This window comes from Leucopleurus acutus (assembly GCF_964270905.1).
Source record: "Leucopleurus acutus genome assembly, chromosome: 4".
NCBI classification, from domain to species: domain Eukaryota; kingdom Metazoa; phylum Chordata; class Mammalia; order Artiodactyla; family Delphinidae; genus Leucopleurus; species Leucopleurus acutus.
In genome coordinates, this window is record NC_139146.1 from 42,849,357 (window position 1) to 42,871,758 (window position 22,402).

At 40.8% G+C, this 22,402-nt stretch overlaps 1 protein-coding gene across 1 annotated transcript in view; it reads left to right on the forward strand.

The window, feature by feature from the left end:
- CC2D2A (coiled-coil and C2 domain containing 2A) overlaps window positions 1-22,402 on the forward strand; it is a gene marked incomplete at its 3' end in the record, with an annotated part of 135,600 nt that overhangs the window by 12,239 nt on the left and 100,959 nt on the right. The window contains exons 5-6 of the mRNA XM_082838732.1: window positions 21,400-21,488; window positions 21,818-21,919. Coding sequence (XP_082694858.1) covers window positions 21,400-21,488; window positions 21,818-21,919 — 191 coding nt within the window. The remainder of the gene's footprint in view (window positions 1-21,399; window positions 21,489-21,817; window positions 21,920-22,402) is intronic.

Here is a 22,402-nt window from a genome sequence, read left to right on the forward strand (position 1 = left end):
ATGACCAGCCGGTCTCTGGGCAGCTCAGGGCAGAGCTGGAGGCTATTGCTGATTTGGCAGCACTGGTGGGCCAAGATGTAGAGCAAATCCCTGGGAGTGAGGTGAGGGCACCTGATGGATTAGAAGCCTGGGTAGACAGGCATCAGTTAGAAACGAGAGGTCAAGACCAGCAGAAAGTCAGCCATGTGGTCAAGAGAGCAGAATAGGTCTCATTCAGCATGTCAACACATGTTAGAGCGAGAGTGCAAGGAATGAGCAACACGAGGAGTCTCGACCTGAGACAGGAAAGGCAAGGCACAGAGCAGAAGGAATAGAGGATGTGCAGGTGTCTCCGTGGTAGAGTGTTGGCGGGAGAGGACTCCAAACAGAGGGCTCTAAAACACCCGAATGTGTGCAGAAAATAGTGTGTCCAGGAGCAGTCGGGTCTTATAGGACCTCACCTGGGAAATCACCCACCCACTTAGCAGGAAACTAAGTCCAGCCCATCTTCGGGGTGGGGGGGAAATTTGGCTCCACCTTTAAAGAGCGGTGTGTCAAAGAAATTTATGGGCATATATTTAAACCACCACATTCATCTTTCTTTAAAACTATACTCAGAAATCTGTAATGAGCATCACATAAAATCCACACTCTTATTTGTTCTGAGTTCTGAGACCCTATGTGATCTGGCCCTTTCCAATTCTACTCCCACTCTTCTCCAATATGCCTCCACCCTGGTTGACTGCTACTGGCCTCTGAATGCCTTGTGGCCACCTGGGCATTCCCAGGCTTTGGTGCCCACTCAGAAAGCTCTCCACCCATCTCTTTATTAAGCTTGTGACAGAAAAGCAATACAGTTGTATCCGTTAAGGCCTCGGTCTTTGGCGTCAGACAAGTGTGTGTACCAGTCTATACCTGTTACTTTCTTACTCGCTTGGGCAAGTTTCCCCACCTCCTTAAACTTCAGTTTCTTTATCTGCAAAGTAGGGACAAGAATAAAAGGCCTTAATAGCCCGACAGAGTTTATATTCCAGCTGGGGGGTTAGAGGGAAAAAGAGAAAGCAAATCAAAAAAGATATGATAAATATACAGTATGGCCAGTGGTGAGAAGTGCTACAGAGAAACATAAAGAATTGGCTGGACGAGACTACAGTGGAGATGAGAGGAAGGGTTGCTGTTTTATGAAAGGTCATCAGGGGAAGCCCTCTCCAGTGAGAAGATGTTTGTGCAGAGGCCTGAAGGAAATGTGAGACCCCTGAGGAAAGTGGCCTTAAAGCAAGAGTGTGCTTGGTGTATTTAAGGAACAAGGATGCCAGAGTGGTTGACAGACAGTGAGCAAGAGGAAGAAGAAGGAAATTAGAGCGGAAGGGAACTGCAAATATTTTCTCCCATTCCACAGTTGGTCTTTGTATTCTATTGATTGTGTCCTTTGGTGCAAAGAAGTTTTTAAGTTTGAGGTGGTCCCATTTGTCTGTGTTTGCCTTTGTTGCCTGTGCTTTTGGTGTCACATCCAAGAAGTCATTAACAAACTCAATGTCATGAAGATTTCCTCTGTGTTTTCTTCTAGGGGTTTTATAACTTTACGTCTCACATTTAGGTCTTTAATCCTTTCTGAGTTTATTGTGTAAGGTAAGGGTCAACTTCATTCTTTTGCATGTGGATAGCCAGTTTCTCAACAGCATTTGTTGAAGACGCTGTATTTTCCCCATTGAGTGGTCTTGGCATCCTTGTTGAAGATTATTTGACCACATACACATGGTTTTGCTTCTGGGTTCTCTATTCTATCCCATTGGTCTATATGTCTGTCTTTATGCCAGTACCACACTGTTTTAATGGATGTAGCTTTATAATATGTTTCGAAATCAGGACGCCTGAGCCTCCAATTTTGTTGTTTTTCAAAACTGGTTTGGCTATTTCAGGGAACCTTAATATTCTATGTGAGTTTTAGGATGAACTTTTCTTTTCATAAGAAAAATGCCATTGAGATTGTGATAGGGATTGCATTAAATCTGTTGATTGCCTTGGGTAGTATTGACATTTTAACAATATTAAGTTTTCCAATCTATGAACATGGGGTGACTTTCCATTTGTTTGTGTCTTCTTTAAATGTTTTCAACAGTTTTTTTTAGTTTACAGCATACAAGTCTTTTGCCTCTTTGGTTAAGTTAATTCTTAAGTGTTTTACTCTTTTTATGCTATTGTAAATGGAATTGTTTTCTTAGCTTCCTTTTTAGATGTTTCACTGTCAGTGGATAGAAACACGACTGATTTTACATATTGATTTTCTGTGCTGCAACTTTGCTGAATTTGCTTATTAGTTTCAACATTTTTTGTGTGTGGGAGGGGACTCTTTAAAGGTTTTCTCTATATAAGACAATGTCTTCTGCAAACAGAGATAATTTTACTTCTTCCTTCCCAATCTGGATGCCTTTTGTAACTTTTTCTTACTGTCTTAGTCTGTTTGCTCTGTTAATATAAAACACTATAGACTGGTTGGCTTATAAGCAGCAGAAATTTTGTTTCTCATAGTTCTGGAGCCTGAAAAGTCGAAGACAAAGGCACCAGCAGATCTGGTGTCTGGTAAGGAGGGCCTGCTTTTTGTTTCATAAATGGCTGTCTTCTTGTTGTGTTCTCACACAGTAGAAGGGGCAGAGTAGAAGCTCTCTGGGGTCTTTTTCATAAGGGAACTAGTCCCATTCATGAAAGTTCCACCCTTGTGACCTAATCACCTCTCAAATGCCCCATCTCCAAATAGCATCACACTGGGACAAAAACTTCAACATATGAATTCAGGGAGGACACAAACATTCTATCTATAGCACTTGCTTAATTGCTCTGGTTTGGATTTCCAGTATTATGTTGAATAGAAGTAAAGTTGGGGGCGGGGGTGTGGGGGGGGGGCGGGCATCCCTGCCTTGTTCCTGATCTTAGAGGAGATGCTTTCAGTTTTTCACCACTGAGTATAATGTAAATTGTGGGCTTTTCGTATATGGCCCTTACCATGTTGAAGTAATTTCCTTCTATTCCTAGTTTGTCTAATGTTTTTTATCATAAAAGAATGTTGAATTTTGTCAAATGTTTTTTCTGTATCAAGTGAGATGATCATGTGGTGTTTGTCCTTTGTTCTGGTAATGAGGTGTACTACACTGATTGATTTTCATATGTGGAACCATCCTGGCACCTCCCAACCCCCCCCCCAACTTGGGCTAAGACTACTAAATGGTTCAAGAGGCTGTCTCTCATGACCATTTTATAAATGCTACTTACCTACATTTTTCTAGGCAAAACCTCAGATTCGGTGGTTTCCCTATCCCAAGCAAGAAAGTTTATGCTAAGAAAGCTGTGGAACTTTTTAAGCTCATGATTTCATTATATTTTTCTTCTTTAAGCACTTATTGGTTTACCTGAGGCATCCTCCTCTCCCTCAGAAAGAGAGAGAGAGAGAGAGAGAAAAGGAAGAAAGGGAGGGAGAAAGGGAGGGAGGGAGGGAGGGAGGGAGGAAGGAAGGAAGGAAGGAAGGAAGGGAGAAAACCAGATGATAAATCTGACAGCCTTGAACCCTGAGAGCTTAATACCATGTTCTGAGGCACACAGCAAGCTTTCTGATAAGATTTCCATCAAGATTCCTCATTCTCTTTCTTACTCATATCCCAGTACATTGCCCAAGATTAAGAGAAATAAACAACATTTCAAGTCAGCAAACATTCCTTGAAACCCGTAGAAACTGAAATCAGACTCACTACTACTCGTTACTACTTTTAGTCCTGGGACCTCGAGCAGCAGCCCAGTCTCCCTCAGCCACAGGAGCCTCGTTTATATTGATAAAAACGAGGATCATAAAAGCCTTGGCTTCGTGCAGCTGTTACGACAGTGAAATCAGATGATACACAGAAAGCACCGCACATAGGGTCTGGCACATACCTAGTTGCCTTCTCCAGCTGCAAGAAGAACTTGATGTTAAATAACTAACAAAAATAATTACCTCTTTTGAGTGTTATGATATGGCTGGCACCATGCTGAGGTCTTTACACGCATTACATTACTCAGAACAGTCCTGTCATCAGGCATTGTTTTATAATTTAGGAAACTAAAGTTCAGAGAGAACCAACAGCTAGAGGTGGTGGAGCCAGAACTCAAACTCCAGTCTACAGACCTCAGGAACCTGTGTTCTTTTTTTTTTCTTTTTTTAAATTTATTTCATTGAAGTACAGTTGATTTGCAATGTTGTGTTAATTTCTGCTATACAGCAAAGTGTTTGTCATATATATATATATATATATATATATATATATATATATATATATATATATATATTCTTTTTCATATTCTTTTCCACTATGGTTTGGTAAACCAGGATATTGAATATAGTTCCCTCAGATTATCATACTAAGTGAACCTGTGTTCTTAATTGCTGCACTACAGCATCATTCTATACCAGCAAATCTTAACTCTGATTGGTCTTTAAAGAGAATGGTTTACAGTTGCCCAGGGAAGGTGCAGTGCTCTCTGTATTTTACTCACGGCCATGCTCTGGTTTCTGTATGCTCACTTACTACCCCCATACCACACCCACCACATCCTTCCAACCAAGTCTGCTCACCTGGATCCAATTCTTTGACTCCCTCTTGGTGGTTCATTCCCCAAACCTCTCATGGGTTTGGCTTGTTGCTCAGCGCTACCACCCCAGCCTCTGCCCTTGAACCCATGACCCTCTCTATCCTATAGCATTCCTGCGGGGCTCCAAGTGTTGTCAAGTCCAGACTGTAGTCAGATGCTCAGATACCAGCACCCTTGAAGACATGGCCTCCGCACTGCACCAGGCACACGCCCAGAGGGGCCATCTCCCTGATGAACGGCAGTGTAAATGCATGCACTGAAAGCTTTGGCTTCTAATCTGCTATTCAAACATATACATAGTCATGACTTTCCAAATACAGAAAGCATTTCACCGAATAGGAACATAGCTCCCAATCAAATAAACATCTAGGAAAAAAGTACACACATTTCCCCCACGATTCCAGCTTGCACCGTCTCTTAAGGGAGGAACTATTGAATGTTAAGCAGTTTCTTATGAACATAAGTTTCTTCATTACTGACATCTGTTTTCTATCCATTCCTGTTAGTTTCTCTGGTTAAAGCATCATTTCAGAGCCAATTTCTCAGTATTGGTTGAAAATAAAATTCAGAATCCAGTGAAATTTGATGCAAATGAAAGGAAATAGATCACTTATTTTAGGCATACTTTTTAAAAGTCACCAAGACCTGGAGAGACTGACCCAGGAAACAAATATTATAAAGTTCAGTATAAGACAAGAGGAGAATGGCCCAAAGGAGCTGGTCTTGGGAGTTACCTTGGAGCCCAGCAGTGAAGAACATTCTAGTCAGAGGGTGCACACTGGGGAATGTAGGAAATATCAAAAGTTCACCAACACTGGAGTTTACTACCTCACGCGGTACTGGGGGGACTAAATTACAGTACTAAGTAAAATATTTATCTAAGTAAAAATAAATTGTATGCTGTATTCAATACAATTTTTTTCTGGATATTATGATTTCTGACATCTTAAAAATAAGCACCCAAACACACAAACAAAACAAAAACAAAAAAACCTTTCCGGTTGGGGAGACAGTAGCCAATTGTTAGAGATAGCAAAGAGTCAGGACTGGAGCATGACTTTAATGCAAAATAACCAATCCAGAGCCCCACCTCCTCTGTCTGGCCAGTACTGAAACTGAGCGAAGGTCCTGTGGGTTGCCTGGGTATGGAGGCCTTTTTTGTCCCCCGTTTCTTGTAGGCAAGACTCCAGCCTCCATGACCTTCCCTGAGTTCCAAAGCTCGATTCGAACTGTTGCTAATCAAGGGAAGAGCAGCCAAGAAACCACCTGAGGCAAGACTAAAGGGACCAAAAAAGCTCCAGATTAGGAGACTGAGCACCTGAGATGAGATTAAGGGAGTGCAAGCCCTTCACACCTCCTAATCTTGTCAGCAACATCCCCCCTGAGCTATTGCTATAAAACTTCTCATCAGATCCTCCGGGGTTGGGACACATACTTTTTTGAGGCAGGAGCCCGCTGTGGCCCACTTTGCCTGGCAAAGCAATAACGCTATCTTCTACTTCACCCAGAACTCTGTCTCTCAGATTCGTTCTGGCACCAGTGCAGAGAACCTGAGCTTTCGGCATCAGTACAACCCCAGGAAGCAAGATTCCTCTGCCTGGATCATCCCAGGGCCAGGTACCAGGCAACTAGGGACCACCCCTATAGCTTAGAGCCCCCCAGAACCACTCGAACCCGCCAACCCTAAACTGCTTACCCTGCCCTGCCTTGTCTTTCCCTCAGAAATCCCAAGAAAGGCCATGAGCTGAGCTCTCAGCCCCTCCTGTCTTCTGCTCCTGACCACCCTGGTGTCTTTCCATGTGCCCTGCGTGGCATGTCCTGCCCCCGGGCTGCAGAACCTGAGAGTTTATGATCAACTTTGTTTCCTGAGCCTCTCCTCTGTCTCCTCTTGTGCCCCACCTGACTGACCATCTCATAAAAGAATACAAAGAATATAAAACAGACTCATCATTATTATCAGTTATAAGGAAACACATTTTCCCAAAAACTCCTTTATAGCAAAATTCCTCCAGAGTCGTCTGTTCCCATCCTGGCTCCAATCTGGAACCTACTCCTCTAATTCACATCCCCCTCCCTGTCAAAATTCTCCTTGTTGAGGTCCCCACGAACCGCACATTTGCTAAATTCTATAGTCAGTCCTTCATCTTTACCGTCCTTGACTTTCAGTCGCGTTCCCTGCAGCTCACGCTCTCTCCTCTTCTGTACATGGCTCCCCGGACACCACTCTCCTGGTTTTCCTTCTCCCTCGCTGGCTGGACCTCTCCATCTCCTTGCTAGTTCTTACACCCCAGCCTCTAAATCTTGGAGCCCCCAAGCTCAGTGCTCAGCCCCCTTTTCTTTGTCAACACTCATTCTCTCAGTCATCTCAAGACTTTAAATTCTATCATATAGCTATCGTATGTATAACTGAGCAGTTCCCAACTTTTATCTCCAGTCTGGGCTTCTTTCAGACTAAATGTGCAACTATCAACTTAACACCCACTTTTGCATATCACATAAGACAGCTCACATTTGTAATAGATTTATTGAAGCATAATTTGCATATCATAAAATTCACCCATTGTAAGTATACGATTCAATGATTATTAGTAAATTTGTAGACCTGTGCAGCCATCACCACCATCCAGTTTTAGAACATTTTCATCACCCCAAAAAGTTCCTTTATGCCTGTTTGCAGCCACTCCCACCCCCAGCCCTAGACAAACACTGATTTGTTTTATATTCCTATAAATAGGCCTTTTCTAGACATTTCATGTGAATAGAACCATATAATATGTGGGGTTTGTGTCTGACTTCTTTCACTTAGCATGTTTTTGAGATTTATAAGCATTGTAGCATCTATCCACATTTCCTTCCTTTTTACTGCTGAATTATATTCCATCATATGGGTATACTACATTTTATTTATTCATTCACCTGTTGATGAATATTTGGATTATTTCCAGTTTCGGGCTATTATAAATAATGCTTCTATGAACTGGGTCATATGATAAATGTATATTTAACTTTATAAGAAAGTGCTGATCTGTTTTACAAACTGGCTGTATCATTTTACTTGCCCACCAACAGTTTGTGAGAGTTCCAGTTTCTCACTTCCTTGCCAACAACTGATATTATCTGTCTTCAATTTTAGCCTTTATAATGTGTATACAGTGGTATTTCGTTGTGCTTTTAACTTGTATTTCCCTAGTGATTAATGATATGGAGTAGTTTTTCATATGCTTATTAGCCTTTTATATATCATCTTAGTAAAATGTCTGTTTAAATTTTTATACATTATTAATTGGATTTTTTGTCTTACTGTGGAATTGTAAGAGTTCTTTATATATTCTGGATACAAGTACTTTATCAGGTATATAATTTGCAAATATCTTCTCCAAGTAAATGTCTAATCTTTTTATTTTCTTAATGGTGTCTTTTGAAGTACAAAAGTGTTTAATCTTGGTGGAGTCAAATTTATCACTTTTCTTCTATCATGGATTGTATCTAAAAATCCTTTGCCCAACCCAAGGTCATGAACATTTTCTCCTATATTTTTCTTCTGGAAGTTTTCTGTTTTTAGCTTTTACATTTAGTTAGGTCCATGATCTATTTTGAGACAACCCAAATTCTACTCGACTGAAACTAGGCTTCTGATCTCCTTCTTCCAACCCTAACCTGTTTCTCCTACAAAAATCTTCCAATTTCAGAAACTTTACATACCATTACTCTTCTTGGAAGTTTGCAAAGCTTGTTAAAGGATGTCATGAGGGTGGGGAAATCCTTGTCATCCCCATTTCACTAAATAGACATTTCATTTTTTCTGTTGCTTGGGTCAAAAACTTGTGGTCATCCTTAACTCCTTTCTTTCTGTCTACCCACTTCCAGTCTATCAATAAGTCCTGTTTGCTCTGCATCAGAATAGATTGAAAGTATGACCATTTCTCACTTCCTCCCCCACTACCATCCTGATCCAGGCTGCCTTCAACTCCTATCTGAAGTGTTGCAATTATTTTAAAAAGTGTTGCCATAGCCTCCTAACTGATGTCCCTGCTCCTATTCTCACCCCCCATTCTCACCCCAGCAGCCAGAGTGGCCTTATAAAAGTAAGGTCAAGCTACTCCGCTGTTCAAATCCTCCAATGGTTCTCAACTGACTCAGAGTTAGAGTCAAATTCTGCAGAATGACCTACACAGTTTGTCTCCCCTTTATCTCTATGACCTGCTATCCTATATTCCATCTCCTACCCCTCATGTTTCCCCTTTCCGCTCTGGTCTTGCATTAGGATGGCCATGTCTCAGAGTCTTTGCACCAGATATGATTTATAGCTAAAATGCTCATCCCCCCAGCTACCCACCTGGCTTGACCCCTCATTTCCTTCCCCTGATCCAATGTCACCTTGAAGGTCTTGCTTGGCCACTCCAAACTACAATACACCCCTGCCTCCTGGCCCTCCTTATCCCCAAGCCAGCTTTGTTTGTCTCCATACACCTACCACCATCTGACATACTCCACATACTACTTCACTCCAGGAAGGTGGGGATATTTGTTTTGTTCACTCTTATATCCCTACTGCCTTGTACACATAATACATGCTCAATAAAGATTTCTTAGTGGAATGCTTGAACTAGATTCCCTAACCTAGCACTTCCAAGAGTGGGTTGGGTAGAACATGTACTAGTATCCTGTTAGAGATTAACTCCCACAAAAATATTCCAAGCTCAGAAGCTTTACCTATTATTTCCTCTCTTAAAAGTTTGAGAAGCTTGTTCTGAGACCACTCACAGTTACCCTGGCACCTCCCAGGCAGTACCTGGCCCCCCTGAATGCTGTTGATGTTTTTTCCACTCTGCCCAAGGCAATGTGGAAGCCTCAACCTGAGGCAAAATTGTCATGTCAAAGTATATCTATGATGTTCTTTACCACTGTTCATTGTCTCAGTTCTGTTGGAAGCCCCCTTGCCCCGTGCCATCACCATGATGATGCCGGAGCACAGGGACAAACGGCAGGGCTGGCCGGGCCCAGTCTTTTCCAGACTGATGGTCCCTGTCTCAGGTGGCTCCAGCTGCTACAACGAAATACTGTAGACTGATGGCTTGAACAGCAGACATTGAGTTCTCATGGTTCTAGAGGCTGGGAGTCCAAATCAAAGTGCAGGATGATTCAGTTCCTAGTGAGAGCCTTTTCCTGGCTGGCCGATGGCCCTTCTCACTGTGTCCTCATGTGATGGAGAGAGAGAGAGAGAGAGAGCTCTGGTCTCTCTTCCTCTTCTTATAGGGACACTAATCACATCATGGGGACCCCACTCTCAATGACCTCATCTAAACCTATTTACCTCCCAAAGGTCCCACCTCCAAATACCATCACACTGGGGGTTAGGACTTCAACATGGGAAGATGTGGAGGATGAAAACATTCAGACCATAATAATCTTCAAGCCTGGGAGGTGTGCTGAAGCACAAAGAAGCAGGAAAGGGCAGCAGGCAGAGCCAAAATCCTGAGGTCCAAGCCCCCCTGAGTCAGAAGGAAACTTATATGCCAGAATAAGACCCTGAGTTTTCAGTTAATATAAAATAAAAATGTTAATGGGACTATGAAAGAAAGAACCAGAAAAGAAGAAATTGACCAAAGAAATCCCTGCAGACCCTCAGCACAGGTGAGCTCTCAGCAGTGCTAGGGCTGGAACCCAGGGCAGAGCCTGCAGTTCTCAGCCTGTTTTGACCTCCATTTTGTGTAGTAAAATTTCCACAATACTCATCCATTTAATGAAATTAGAAAATCTGGAGAAGGAAATAGGAGAAAGTAATCACTCACATTCTTATACCCTAGGGACAACCACCACTAACCTCAGGCCCTTTTCTAATGCTGAGTTTTTCCTGTCTGACCGCTGAGGAAGTCATGTGTTGACAGAGGGTTGCTAAGGCTGAAAGGGTATCCCAAGCTCTTACATCCAAGTGAAGTAGCTTAGAAGTTGGGGACAGTCCAACTGATTGTCTCACTCATTACGTTTTTCCTCTCAAGCCTTTAAGATTATTACCTCTGCTCCTCTCCAAGTTTTCCTACTGAAGTCAAGCTGGTTTCCATCCTGTGCTCTCCCTACCCCTCAACTCCATATTTATATTCTATCCCTGGAATTTTACAACCTTGGGAAATTATTTATCATGGGAGGAGAGAGGCAAGAGTGAAAAGCCAGTTCAGGCCAGTGTACTCCCAGCCCTTTTGTCCATAATCACTACAAGAATGTTGCTTATATGTAACTTGCCATCAAGAGTTTTTATCATGCTTTTAAATATTTACACAAGATTTTATTGATGTCATATTGTAAATATTAATGTTTTAAAATAAAACTCTTATGTCACTTTTAAAGCATCCAAAGGAATCTAAATGGCATAGGGATTTGAGAACCACCATTATCTGTTTCAAAATAATAAACAAACTCTCCCTGCACAGTTAGAATTTCACATCATTCCCTTTTCTTCTCTAACTCCTTCATTCCATTTCCCCCACAGAATTTTTAAAAATATATTACTATGTTAAAAAATCTTTTATTGAGATTGGTTCAAGATGGTGGAGTAGAAGGACATGCGCTCACTCCCTCTTGTGAGAGTGCCAGAATCACAACGAACTGCTGAACAGTCATCGATAGGAAGACACTAGAACTTACCAAAAAATATACCCCACATCCAAAGACAAAGGAGAAGCTGCAATGAGATGGTAGGAGGGGCGCAATCACAATAAAATCATATCCCATAACCACTGGGTGGGTGACTCACAAAGTGGAGCACAACTATACCACAGAAGTCCACCCACTGGTGTGAAGGTTCTGAGCCCCACATTAGGCTTCCCAACCTCGGGGTCCAGCAACAGGAGGAGGAATTCCCAGAGAATCAGACTTTGAAGGCTAGCGGGATTTGATTTCAGGACTTCAACAGCACCGGGAGAAACAGAGACTCCACTCTTGGAGGGCACACATAAAGTAGTGTGCACTTTGGGACCCAGGGGAAGGAGCAGTGACCCCATAGGAAACTGAATCAGACCTACCTGCTACTGTTGGAGGGTCTCCTGCAGAGGCAGAGGGTGGCTGTGGCTCACTGTGAGGACAAGGACACTGTCAGCAGAAGTTCTGGGAAGTACTCCTTGGTGTGAGCCCTCCCAGAGTCCACCATTAGCCCCACCAAAGAGCCCGGGTAGGCTTCAGTGTTGGGTCACCTCAGGCCAAACAACCAACAGGGAGGGAACCCAGCCCCACCCATCAGCAGACAACCAGATTAAAGTTTTACTGAGTTCTGCCCACCAGAGCAACACCCAGCTCTACCCACCACCAGTCCCTCCCATCAGGAAACTTCCACAAGCCTCTTAGATAGCCTCATCCACCAGAGGGCAGACAGCAGAAGCAAGAAGAACTACAATCCTGCAGCCTGTGGAATGAAAACCACTTTCACAGAAAGACAGACAAAATGAAAAGGCAGAGGACTCTGTACCAGATGAAGGAACAAGATAAAACCCCAGAAAAACAACTAAATGAAGTGGAGATAGGCAACCTTCCAGGAGAAGAATTCAGAATAATCATATTGAAGATGATCCAAGGCCTCGGAAAAAGAATGGAGGCAAAGATCGAGAGGATGCAAGAAATGTTTAATGCAGACCTAGAAGAATTAAAGAACAAACACCTAGAAGAATTAAAGAACAAACAAACAGATATGAACAATACAATAATTGAAATGAAAAATACACTAGAAGGAATCAATAGCAGAATAACTGAGGCAGAATAATGGATAATTGCCCTAGAAGACAGAATGGTGGAATACACTGCTGCAGAACAGAATAAAGAAAAAAGAATGAAAAGAAATGATGACAGCCTAAGAGACATCTGGGATATCATTAAATGCACCAACATTTGCATTAAAGGGGTCCCAGAAGGAGGAGAGAAAGGACCTAAGAAAGTATTTGAAGAGATTAAAGTCAAAAATTCCCTAACATGGGAAAGGAAATAGCCACCCAAGTCCAAGAAGTGCAGAGAGTCCCAGGCAGGAGAAACATGCCGAGACACATAGTAATCAAATTGACAAAAATTAAAGACAAAGAAAAATTATTAAAAGCAACAAGAGAAAAACAACAAATAACACACAAGGGAACTCCCTTACGGTTAACAGCTGATTTTTCAGCAGAAATTCTACAACCAGAAGGGAGTGGCACGATATATTTAAAGTGATGAAAGGGAGGAAACTGCAACCCAGAATGCTCTACCCGGCAAGGATCTCATTCAGATTTGACAGAGAAATCAAAAGCTTTACAGATAAGCAAAAGCTAAGAGAATTCAGCACCACCAAACCAGCTCTACAACAAATGCTAAGGGAACTTCTCTAACTGGGAAACACAAAAAGAGAAAAGGACTTACAAAAACAAACCCAAAACAATTAATAAAATGGAAATAGGAACATACATATCTATAACTACCTTGAATGTGAACAGATTAAATGCTCCAACCAAAAGACACAGGCTTGCTGAAGGGATACAAAAACAAGACCCATATATATGCTGTCTGCAAGAGACCCACTTCAGGCCTAGGAACACATACAGACTGAAAGTGAGGGGATAGAAAAAGATACTCCATGAAATGGAAATCAGAAGAAAGCTGGAGTAGCAATACTCATGTCAGATAAAATAGACTTTAAGATAAAGAATGTTATAAGAGACAAGGAAGGACATGACATAATGATCAAGGGATCAATCCAAGAAGAAGATATAACAATTATAAATATATATGCACCCAACATAGGAGCACCTCAATACATACAGCAAATGCTAACAGCTATAAAAGAGGAAATCAATAGTAACATAGTAATAGTGAGGGACTTAACACCTCACTTACACCAATGGACAGATCAGCCAGAAAGAAAATTAATAAGGAATCACAGCTTTAAATGACACAGTAGACCAGATAGATTTAATTAATATTTATAGGACATTCCATCCGAAAACAGCAGATTACAATTTCTTCTCAAGTGCACATGGAACATTCTCCGGGATAGATTACATCTTGGGTTACAAATCAAGCCTTGGTAAATTTAAGAAAAATAAAATCATATCAAGCATCTTTTCTGACCACAACACTATGAAATTAGAAATAAATTACAGGGAAAAAAACGTAAAAAGCACAAACACATGGAAGCTAAACAATACGTTACTAAATAACCAAGAGATCACTGAAGAACTCAAAGAAGAAATCAAAAAATACCTAGAGACAAAATGACAATGAAAACACAACAATCCAAAACCTATTGGATGCAGCAAAAGCAGTTCTAAGAGGGAAGTTTATAGTAATATAATCCTACCTCAAGGAACAAGAAAAATCTCAAATAATCTAACCTTACACCTAAAAGAAGCAGAGAAAGAACAAACAAAACCCAGTTAGTAGAAGGAAAGAAATCATAAAGATCAGAGCAGCAATAAATGAAATAGAAACAAAGAAAACAATAGCAAAGATCAATAAAACTAAAAGCTGGTTCTTTGAGAAAATAAACAAAATTTATAAACCTTTAGCCAAACTCATCAAGAAAAAGAGGGAGAGGACTCAAATCAAAATTAGAAGTGAAAAAGAAGTTACAATGGACACCGCAGAAATACAAAGTATCCTAAGAGACTACTACAAGCAACTCTATGCCAATAAAATGGACAACCTGGAAGAAATGGACAAATTCATAGAAACACATAACCTTCCAAGACTGAACCAGGAAGAAATAGAAAATATGGACAGACCAATCACAAGTAATGAAATTGAAACTATGATTAAAAATCTTCCAATAAACAAAAGTCCAGGACCAGATGACTTCACAGGTGAATTGTATCAAACATTTAGAGAAGAGTTAACATCCATCCTTCTCAAACTCTTCCAAAAAACTGCAGAGGAAGGAACACTCCCACACTCATTCTATGAGGCCACCATCACGCTCATACCAAAACCAGACAGAGACACTACAAAAAAAGAAAATCACAGACCAGTATCAATGATGAATATAGATACAAAACTCCTCAACAAAATACTAGCAAACAGAATCCAACAACACATAAAAAAGATCATACAGCATGATTATGTAGGATTTGTCCCAGAGTTGCCAAGGATTCTTCAATATACGCAAATCAATCAATGTGATACACCATATTAGCAAACTGAAGAATAAAAACCATATGATCATCTCAATTGATGCAGAAAAAGCTTTTGACAAAATTCAACACCCATTTATGATAAAAACTCTCCAGAGAGTGGGCATAGAGGGAACTTATTTCAACATATTAAAGGCCATATATGACAAACCCACAGCAAAACATCATTCTCAATGGTGAAAAACTGAAAGCACTTCCTCTAAGATCTGTAACACGACAAGGATGTCCACTCTTGCCACTATTACTCAACATAGTTCTGGAAGTCCTAGCCACGGCAATCAGAGAAGAGAAAGAAATAAAAGGAATACAAATTGGAAAAGAAGTGAAACTGTCACTGTTTGCAGATGACCTGATACTATACGTAGAGAATCCTAAAGATGCCACCAGAAAACTACTAGAGCTAAACAATGAATTTGGTAAAGTTGCAGGATACAATATTAATGCCCAGAAATCTCTTGCATTCCTATACACTAACAATGAAAGATCAGAAACAGAAATCAGGGAAACAATCCATTCAGCACTGCAAGAAAAAGAATAAAATATCTTGGAATAAACCTACTTAAGGAGGTAAAAGACCTGTACTCAGAAAACTATAAGACACTGTTGAAAGCAATCAAAGATGACACAAACAGATGGAGAAATATACCATGTTCTTGGATTGGGAGAATCAATATTGTGAAAAACTATATTACCCAAAGTAATCTACAGATTCAATGCAATCCCTATCAAATTACCAATGGCATTTTTTACAGAACTAGAAAAAATCTTAAAATTTGTATGGAGACACAAAAGACCCCAAATAGCCAAAGCAATCTTGAGGGCAGAAAACAGAGCTGGAGGAATCAGACTTCCTGACTTCAGACTATACTATAAGGCTACAGTAATCAAGACAATATGGTACTGGCACAAAAACAGAAATATAGATCAATGGAGCAGGATAGAAAGCCCAGAGATAAACCCACGCACCTATGGTCAACTAATCTATGACAAAGGAGGCAAGGATATACAATGGAGAAAAGACAGTCTCTTCGATAAGTGGTGTTGGGAAAACTGGACAGCTACATGTAAAAGAATGAAATTAGAACACTCCCTAACACCATACACAAAAATAAACTCAAAATGGATTAAAGACCAAAATATAAGACTGGACCCTATAAAACTCTTAGAGGAAAACATAGGCAGAACACTCTATGACATAAATCACAGCAACATCTTTTTTGACCCACCTCCTAGAATAATGGAAATAAAAACAAAAATAAACAAATGGGACCAAATGAAACTTAAAAGCTTTTGCACAGCAAAGGAAACTATAAACAAGACAAAAAGACAACCCTCAGAATGGGAGAAAATATTTGCAAACGAATCAATGGACAAAGGATTAATCTCCAAAATATATAGACAGCTCATGCAGCTCAATATTAAAAAAACAAACAACCCAATCAAAAAATGGGTAGAAGACTTAAATAGACATTTCTCCAAAGAAGACATGCAGATGGCCATGAGACACATTAAAAGCTGCTCAACATCACTAATTAGTAGAGAAATGCAAATCAAAACTGCAATGAGGTATCACCTCACACCGATTAGAATGGGCATCAGAAAATCTACAAACAACAAATGCTGGAGAGGGTGTGGAGAAAAGGGAACCCTCTTGCACTGTTGGTGGGAATGTAAATTGATACAGTCGCTTTGGAGAACAGTATGGAGGTTCCTTAAAAGACTAAAAATAGAATTACCATATGACCCAGCAATCCCACTACTGGACATATACCCCCAGAGAAAACCATAATTCAAAAATACACATGCATCCCAGTGTTCATTGAAGAAGTATTTACAATAGCCAGGTCATGGAAGCAGCATAAATTCATCTGCCCATCGACAGACGAATGGAAAAAGAAGATGTGGTACATATATACAATGGAATATTCCTCAGCCATGAAAAGGAACGTGATTGGGTCCTTTGTAGAGACGTGGATGGACCTAGAGACTGTCACACAGAGTTAAGTAAGTCAGAGAGAGAAAAACAAATATTGTATATTAAACGCATATATGTGGAATCTAGATAAATGGTACAGATGAACCGGTTTGCAAGGCAGAAATAGAGACGCAGATGTAGAGAACAAACGTATGGACACCAAAGGGGGAAAGTGGTGGTGGTGGAATGAATTGGGAGATTGGGATTGACGTATATAAACAAATATGTATAAAATAGATAATAAAAAAATAGCTTTAAAAAAAAGTCTTCACTGCTCACCATCTTAACAAGTTGAATTTTTGATTGACTTATTTATTATCAATATCAATAATGCACAACTGATGAAGACATAAAGGTACTGTAAAATTTCTTCAATATGTATTAATCATAAGAAGTAAAATAAATAAATAAAAGCTTTCAGTAGCATATTCTTTAGAATAGAAAGGTAGAAGAGTGAGGTAACTAACCAAGAATCATAGGCACACTCTCCTATTTGACAATCTGTGAATTCAGATAGTACCAACTCAAATCCAACCAACGTAGTCATTCCTCAGTATCCACAGGGATTGGTTCCAGGACCACTCCCCGCCCCACCCCGTCCTGTGGATATCAAAATCCATCGATGCTCAGGTCCCTTATATAAAATGGCATAGAATTTGCATATAACCTACATACATCATCCTGTATACTTTAAATGATGTCTTGATTATTTATAATACCTAATACAATGTCAGTGTTATGTAAATAGTTGCTGTTTCGCAGCAAATTCAAGTCTTGCTTTTTGGAACTTTCTGGAATTTTTTCTAAACATTTTCTATCCGTGCCTGGTTGAATCAGCAGATGCAGAACCCATGGACACAGAGGGCTGGCTGAACTGCATTTCAAATTTTATGTCAAGTCCTTGGAAAGTCCTTGTACACCCCAATGTATACAGAGAGCTCTGGTCTGGGCAGTGTGATTCACAGAACAAATGGTCTATAAAGACGTGTGGGAATGTCTGCAAAAGTAAGGGAAAGAGGGGAGCACTTCCAGATGGTGGAGTGAAGACTTTGTTTTCTGAGGGGTCACGTATAATGGAAGTGGTTTAAAGAAAAATGGAACACGTCCAACTTGTGATGCAGTCCGTAAGGAGAGAGAAATAGGGTACAGTGAGTATGGGTGACAGGAAAAGGTGACAGCACAGAGAAGATCTGGAAGCAACACGAGGCTAATGAAGCTTTGGGATTCACGGGTTTGCAGAGCAGCCAGTGCAGTGTTGCTGAATTTGTAATCCCTGCTGCCTCTGATGAAAAACATCACATGGCCAAGGAAATCCATATTTCATACTAATGGACATTATGTATATATTTTTAATGGAATGTCTTGAAATTCTCTCATTACCCATAAGTTCTTGCATGTCCTCAACTCAAATCTTTAATAATTTAAAAAATTATTTTCATTGCACTCTTGGATAACTGTGGAAACTTTATGCATGCCAGATTTTCTCAGCTGTGTCACAGAGCCTGTTTAGTAAACGTGAAATCACACCCTTTTTCAAGTTTGGCAAATCACTTCTTAGCCCCAGGGAAAGACAAATAGAGTCAGTCTGGGACCACTAGCTGATTAGTCATGTAGTGGAGTAACTGACAGTAAGGCGGAAAAATGTCTTATGAGGATTGTCTTCGTGTTTCTAGCTGTTTAAAGACACTCTGTTTGCCATGGACTACCAACATAAAAATGAAAGTCCCTAAGCCCTATTAGTTATTAGGTCAAAGGGAGTGAATTAGTACACTTGGTTTCCATGGTTATCATGGTAGTAATATTACCTTAAAAAGAAAAAAGTTGTCATCATCTGATTTCATCCAAATGAGGATTACATTTATTTTGTTTGAAATCCCTCTTTAAGTATAATATCTCTCACACCCTCATGGTTCCTTCATGTGTTTTCCTTTATTGATATAGTGCTACAAGGTGCCAGGTACAAAAGTCATCAACATGGTCCTTGCCCTCAGGCAGGTCACATTTTAGCTGGGAAAATAACATCTCACCACCTAGTTGTACAGATCAGATTTGGAAATCTTTATGCCCTCCAAATGCCTTTCACTAACACAGAGTTTTGAAAAACTCAGGCAAGAACTACTTTTCACCACTTCAGAATTTTTCAAGTTTTTTAAAACTAATACATACTAAAGAAGCCCCTTTGGTTTCTTTAGTCAGAAGAGATAGTGTTTAAATAAAATATCTTGTCTCTCTTTTAAAGAATAATTCATAAAATTATTCTAATGAGCTCCATGTACACAATAGCTATTTTAAGTCAATTTGAAAAACTAGATCTCTTTAAAAAAAAAGCAGGGGGAAGGGGAGTAAATAAACAAGATTTTTTTTCACGTTCAAAAGCATGCCTTGTTAACTATGAAAGGGCAGCTCTCTAGAGACAGAAGCAAAGAGAGTGATCAGCCAGAGAACAGGATGGGCAAGCCCCAGGGGGTCCAGTCTAGAAGCCCTTCTTTATCAGCCTAGGTGGTCCACACACACTTAGTGACACTTACCTGTGCCCGCCCTTTGTGGCTGAAAACCATAGAACCTGGGAGAGGAAGGAGGTACTAATCAAATAACCACACAAATGTATAAATTCACAATGTGACAAACGCGATACAGGACAAGTCTTGGGACTTTGACATGGGGATATGATCTACCATGGGTAGATGATCTTTAAGATAGGAAATAATGACTTGATTTTTTACGTGAGTTGAAAAACAATGCCAAAGGCCTTTTTATCGAGCTAATGGAGATTCTTCTAAAGAACTTGAACCTCAATCCACACATGCAAGACTGTGATCTTCACTACAATTATTTCATGCTTTCCTACAGGCATTGAGGAAATGGCATGATTGGTGCCTGATAAAGTAGGATTTTACATCTATCACACAGAAGGAAGGAAGCCCAGCCTCAGCAATGAGTGGCCAAGTTGCAGAAATAGCTCCAAAGCCCAGGATCGCTTTTCTGCATAAGCGGAGGCCGAAGGGCCAGCACAGTGGCCTCTGCCCGTCATCACTTCCTCTCTCTGCCACAGTTCCTTCCACCTGCTAATAAATCATCTTGCCTTCTCTATTTCTTTCATTTTTTAGCCTTCATTCCTTAACAGTACCAATGGCTACAGGGTCAGAAGCCTCCTGTCTCTGCACTCTCTCCTTCGGGAAAGGTTTTCTCAAAATGTTAACATCACCACGGTAGAAACGTTTCCTAAGTCTTTATCTTGGGGCCTGGACCCCTTCCCGGAGCTCAGGTGCAGGACAAGCACACATTTCCATATCCTGCCAGCACCTCAGACTCATTCCAGCTGCAAAGTGACCCCCTTCAGTATCTCCCAGACTGGCTTCCCTCCTCTTGTCTCTTTCTCAGGAACCCCAAACCCCCACTCACCTCAGTCAAAACCTCAGACACCTTCACCTTCTCTTGCTCTAAACCGGGGGTCCTCCAACTTGAGTGTGTCTTTAAATCACCCAGATGGTGGTTCCACCTCCAGGTTCTGATTCACCGAGTGTGTCTGGCCTGAGTGTTTGCCCATCCACCAAGTGCCCAGAAGATGCTGCTACTGCTGGGAGAACTAGTGCCCTACTCACCATCGTCACTAGGGACAACTGTATCATTTTTCTTGTGGCGTCTTCGCAATTATTCCCACAGACTCCCTCTTTATTATCTCACCAGGGTATCCCAGCTGGGGTCCCTGGTGCCCCCACCCCAACCATGCTGTGCCTGCAGACCCAGGGACAGCCTCAGAAAATGCTGCTTCACTTCCTCCTCTCTCCACATCCTTCAAGACATCCCCACCGCATGGAGAATATATTCCAGACTCCTTCATGTGACATCAGAGCCTCCCCATGACTTGACCCCAAACTCCTTCTGCAACCTTATCTTCTACTTCATCCCAGTAGAGCCTCTCTGCTCCAAGCATAACATTTTGTTCCCCCAAATGCTTTGTTCTATTTCCACCTCTTTCATAATGGTGTAGAGCATTTGAGACCAAATCCCAAGCATTCCACTTCCTAGGTGTGCAATCGCCATGCCAGTCAGTTATCACAGAGGGCCTCAGAGTCTTCATCTTCAAGGTGCCAGGTGATCCCTCCTAGCAGGGATGGCATAAGATTGACGAGAAGATGCATTCAACACATTATCACAGAGCCCGACACAAAATAGCTGAACAACATTTCATGATATTTATGTATAGGTTTAATAATATGTACAAAATATGTGTTGTCTGTATGAGATAGCCCGGGGCTATAGAACCTCTCATAGAAAAGGTTTCTCTGACTGAAGTTATCAGTGCTGTTGAAAGTTGAACTCCGAAATCAATAGCCATCCATTCATCCGACAAGCCTGTTTCTCAAATCAACAAATTCGAGAACCTCTTCCCAATGGAAATTGAATTGGTAAGTGTGTCTGTGCCTTGAATAGTCCAATGTCATTCGTTTTATTCTTAGTTAAGTCGATGTAACAGCCTTGATAGCACCGAGGTTTTCACTGTCCGTCTTAAAGAAGCCAAGACATGTCCTGATTACATCAAATGACAGTTATCAGCATTATCTCATGATTGCTTATGTGAAGTTCTAAATTTGCAAAATAAAATTACATTCTCTTGCCATTTTTCAATCTAATCTTCCCTTTGGAAAAAAAATGTTTTAAAGTAATTTTCTTGTATTGTTTTAGGCTTACCTCCAATTCCTTCAGCTTCCAGAACAGGCTTTGCAGAATTTTCCATGAGAGAACGCATGAGGGAGAAATTACAAGCTGCAAGGGTGAGAGAAACCACAGGAATATTTTGTTGGGTGCTGACTGCAATGCTTCTGGTCTTGTCTAGCTTGCTTTGTTTGCTCAAAACTGCATGGATTTGAATACCGTTAAATTTGTTTTTCATGTTCTAAATGTTAATGCAGTATTTAATATTGGCACAGATGAAAATTATACTTAAGAAGAATTTAACATCCTTTTTCTAAATCATTGTTCTGATCTCTTAAAGAAGTATAACGTGTATTTTTTACTGATTTATTTTCTCCTAAGATGGTGACCAAGATTTTCATAGCATCACTGACATGACGTAGCAATAATTTTCTGTTCGACTTTTTAGTCCAAAGCAGAAAGTGCGTTGCTGCAGGAAATTCCCACCCCTCGGCCCAGGCGCTTACGATGTCCCAGTGAGAAAGAATTGGAGACTGAATTTGGCACAGAGGTGAGAAATGGGCCATCCCTACTTTGTGACCAAGGACAGTGAAGCAGAATATAAATTTTCCAGCAAAAGTTCTAGAACAGAGCTATGCACAGATGAGGTGTTAAATGCTTATTATTAATAATAATAGCTACTATTTATAAAGTGCTACTCGGTGCCAGGCATTTTGCCAAGTCTGCCCCATGTTATCACATGCCCTTATCCCAACACACCTATGAGGTGGGTACTATTATTTCCATTCACATTTGATATATGAGGTTCAGAGGGGCTGCAAAGCTATCCCCAGGTCACAGAGCATGTACATGGAGGAGTCCGGATTTGACCCCAGCTCTATCTCATTCCCAGTCTGTCTCAAGGGTCAGTGTTGCTGGGTCCATGGATCTTGCTGGGAAACAGAGAAAGAGATGAGAGTAGAATCTGATCATGGGGGCCTGAGTGTTACACTAAGGAGCACTGATGGTTTTTCATAAGCAGTGGAAAGCAATT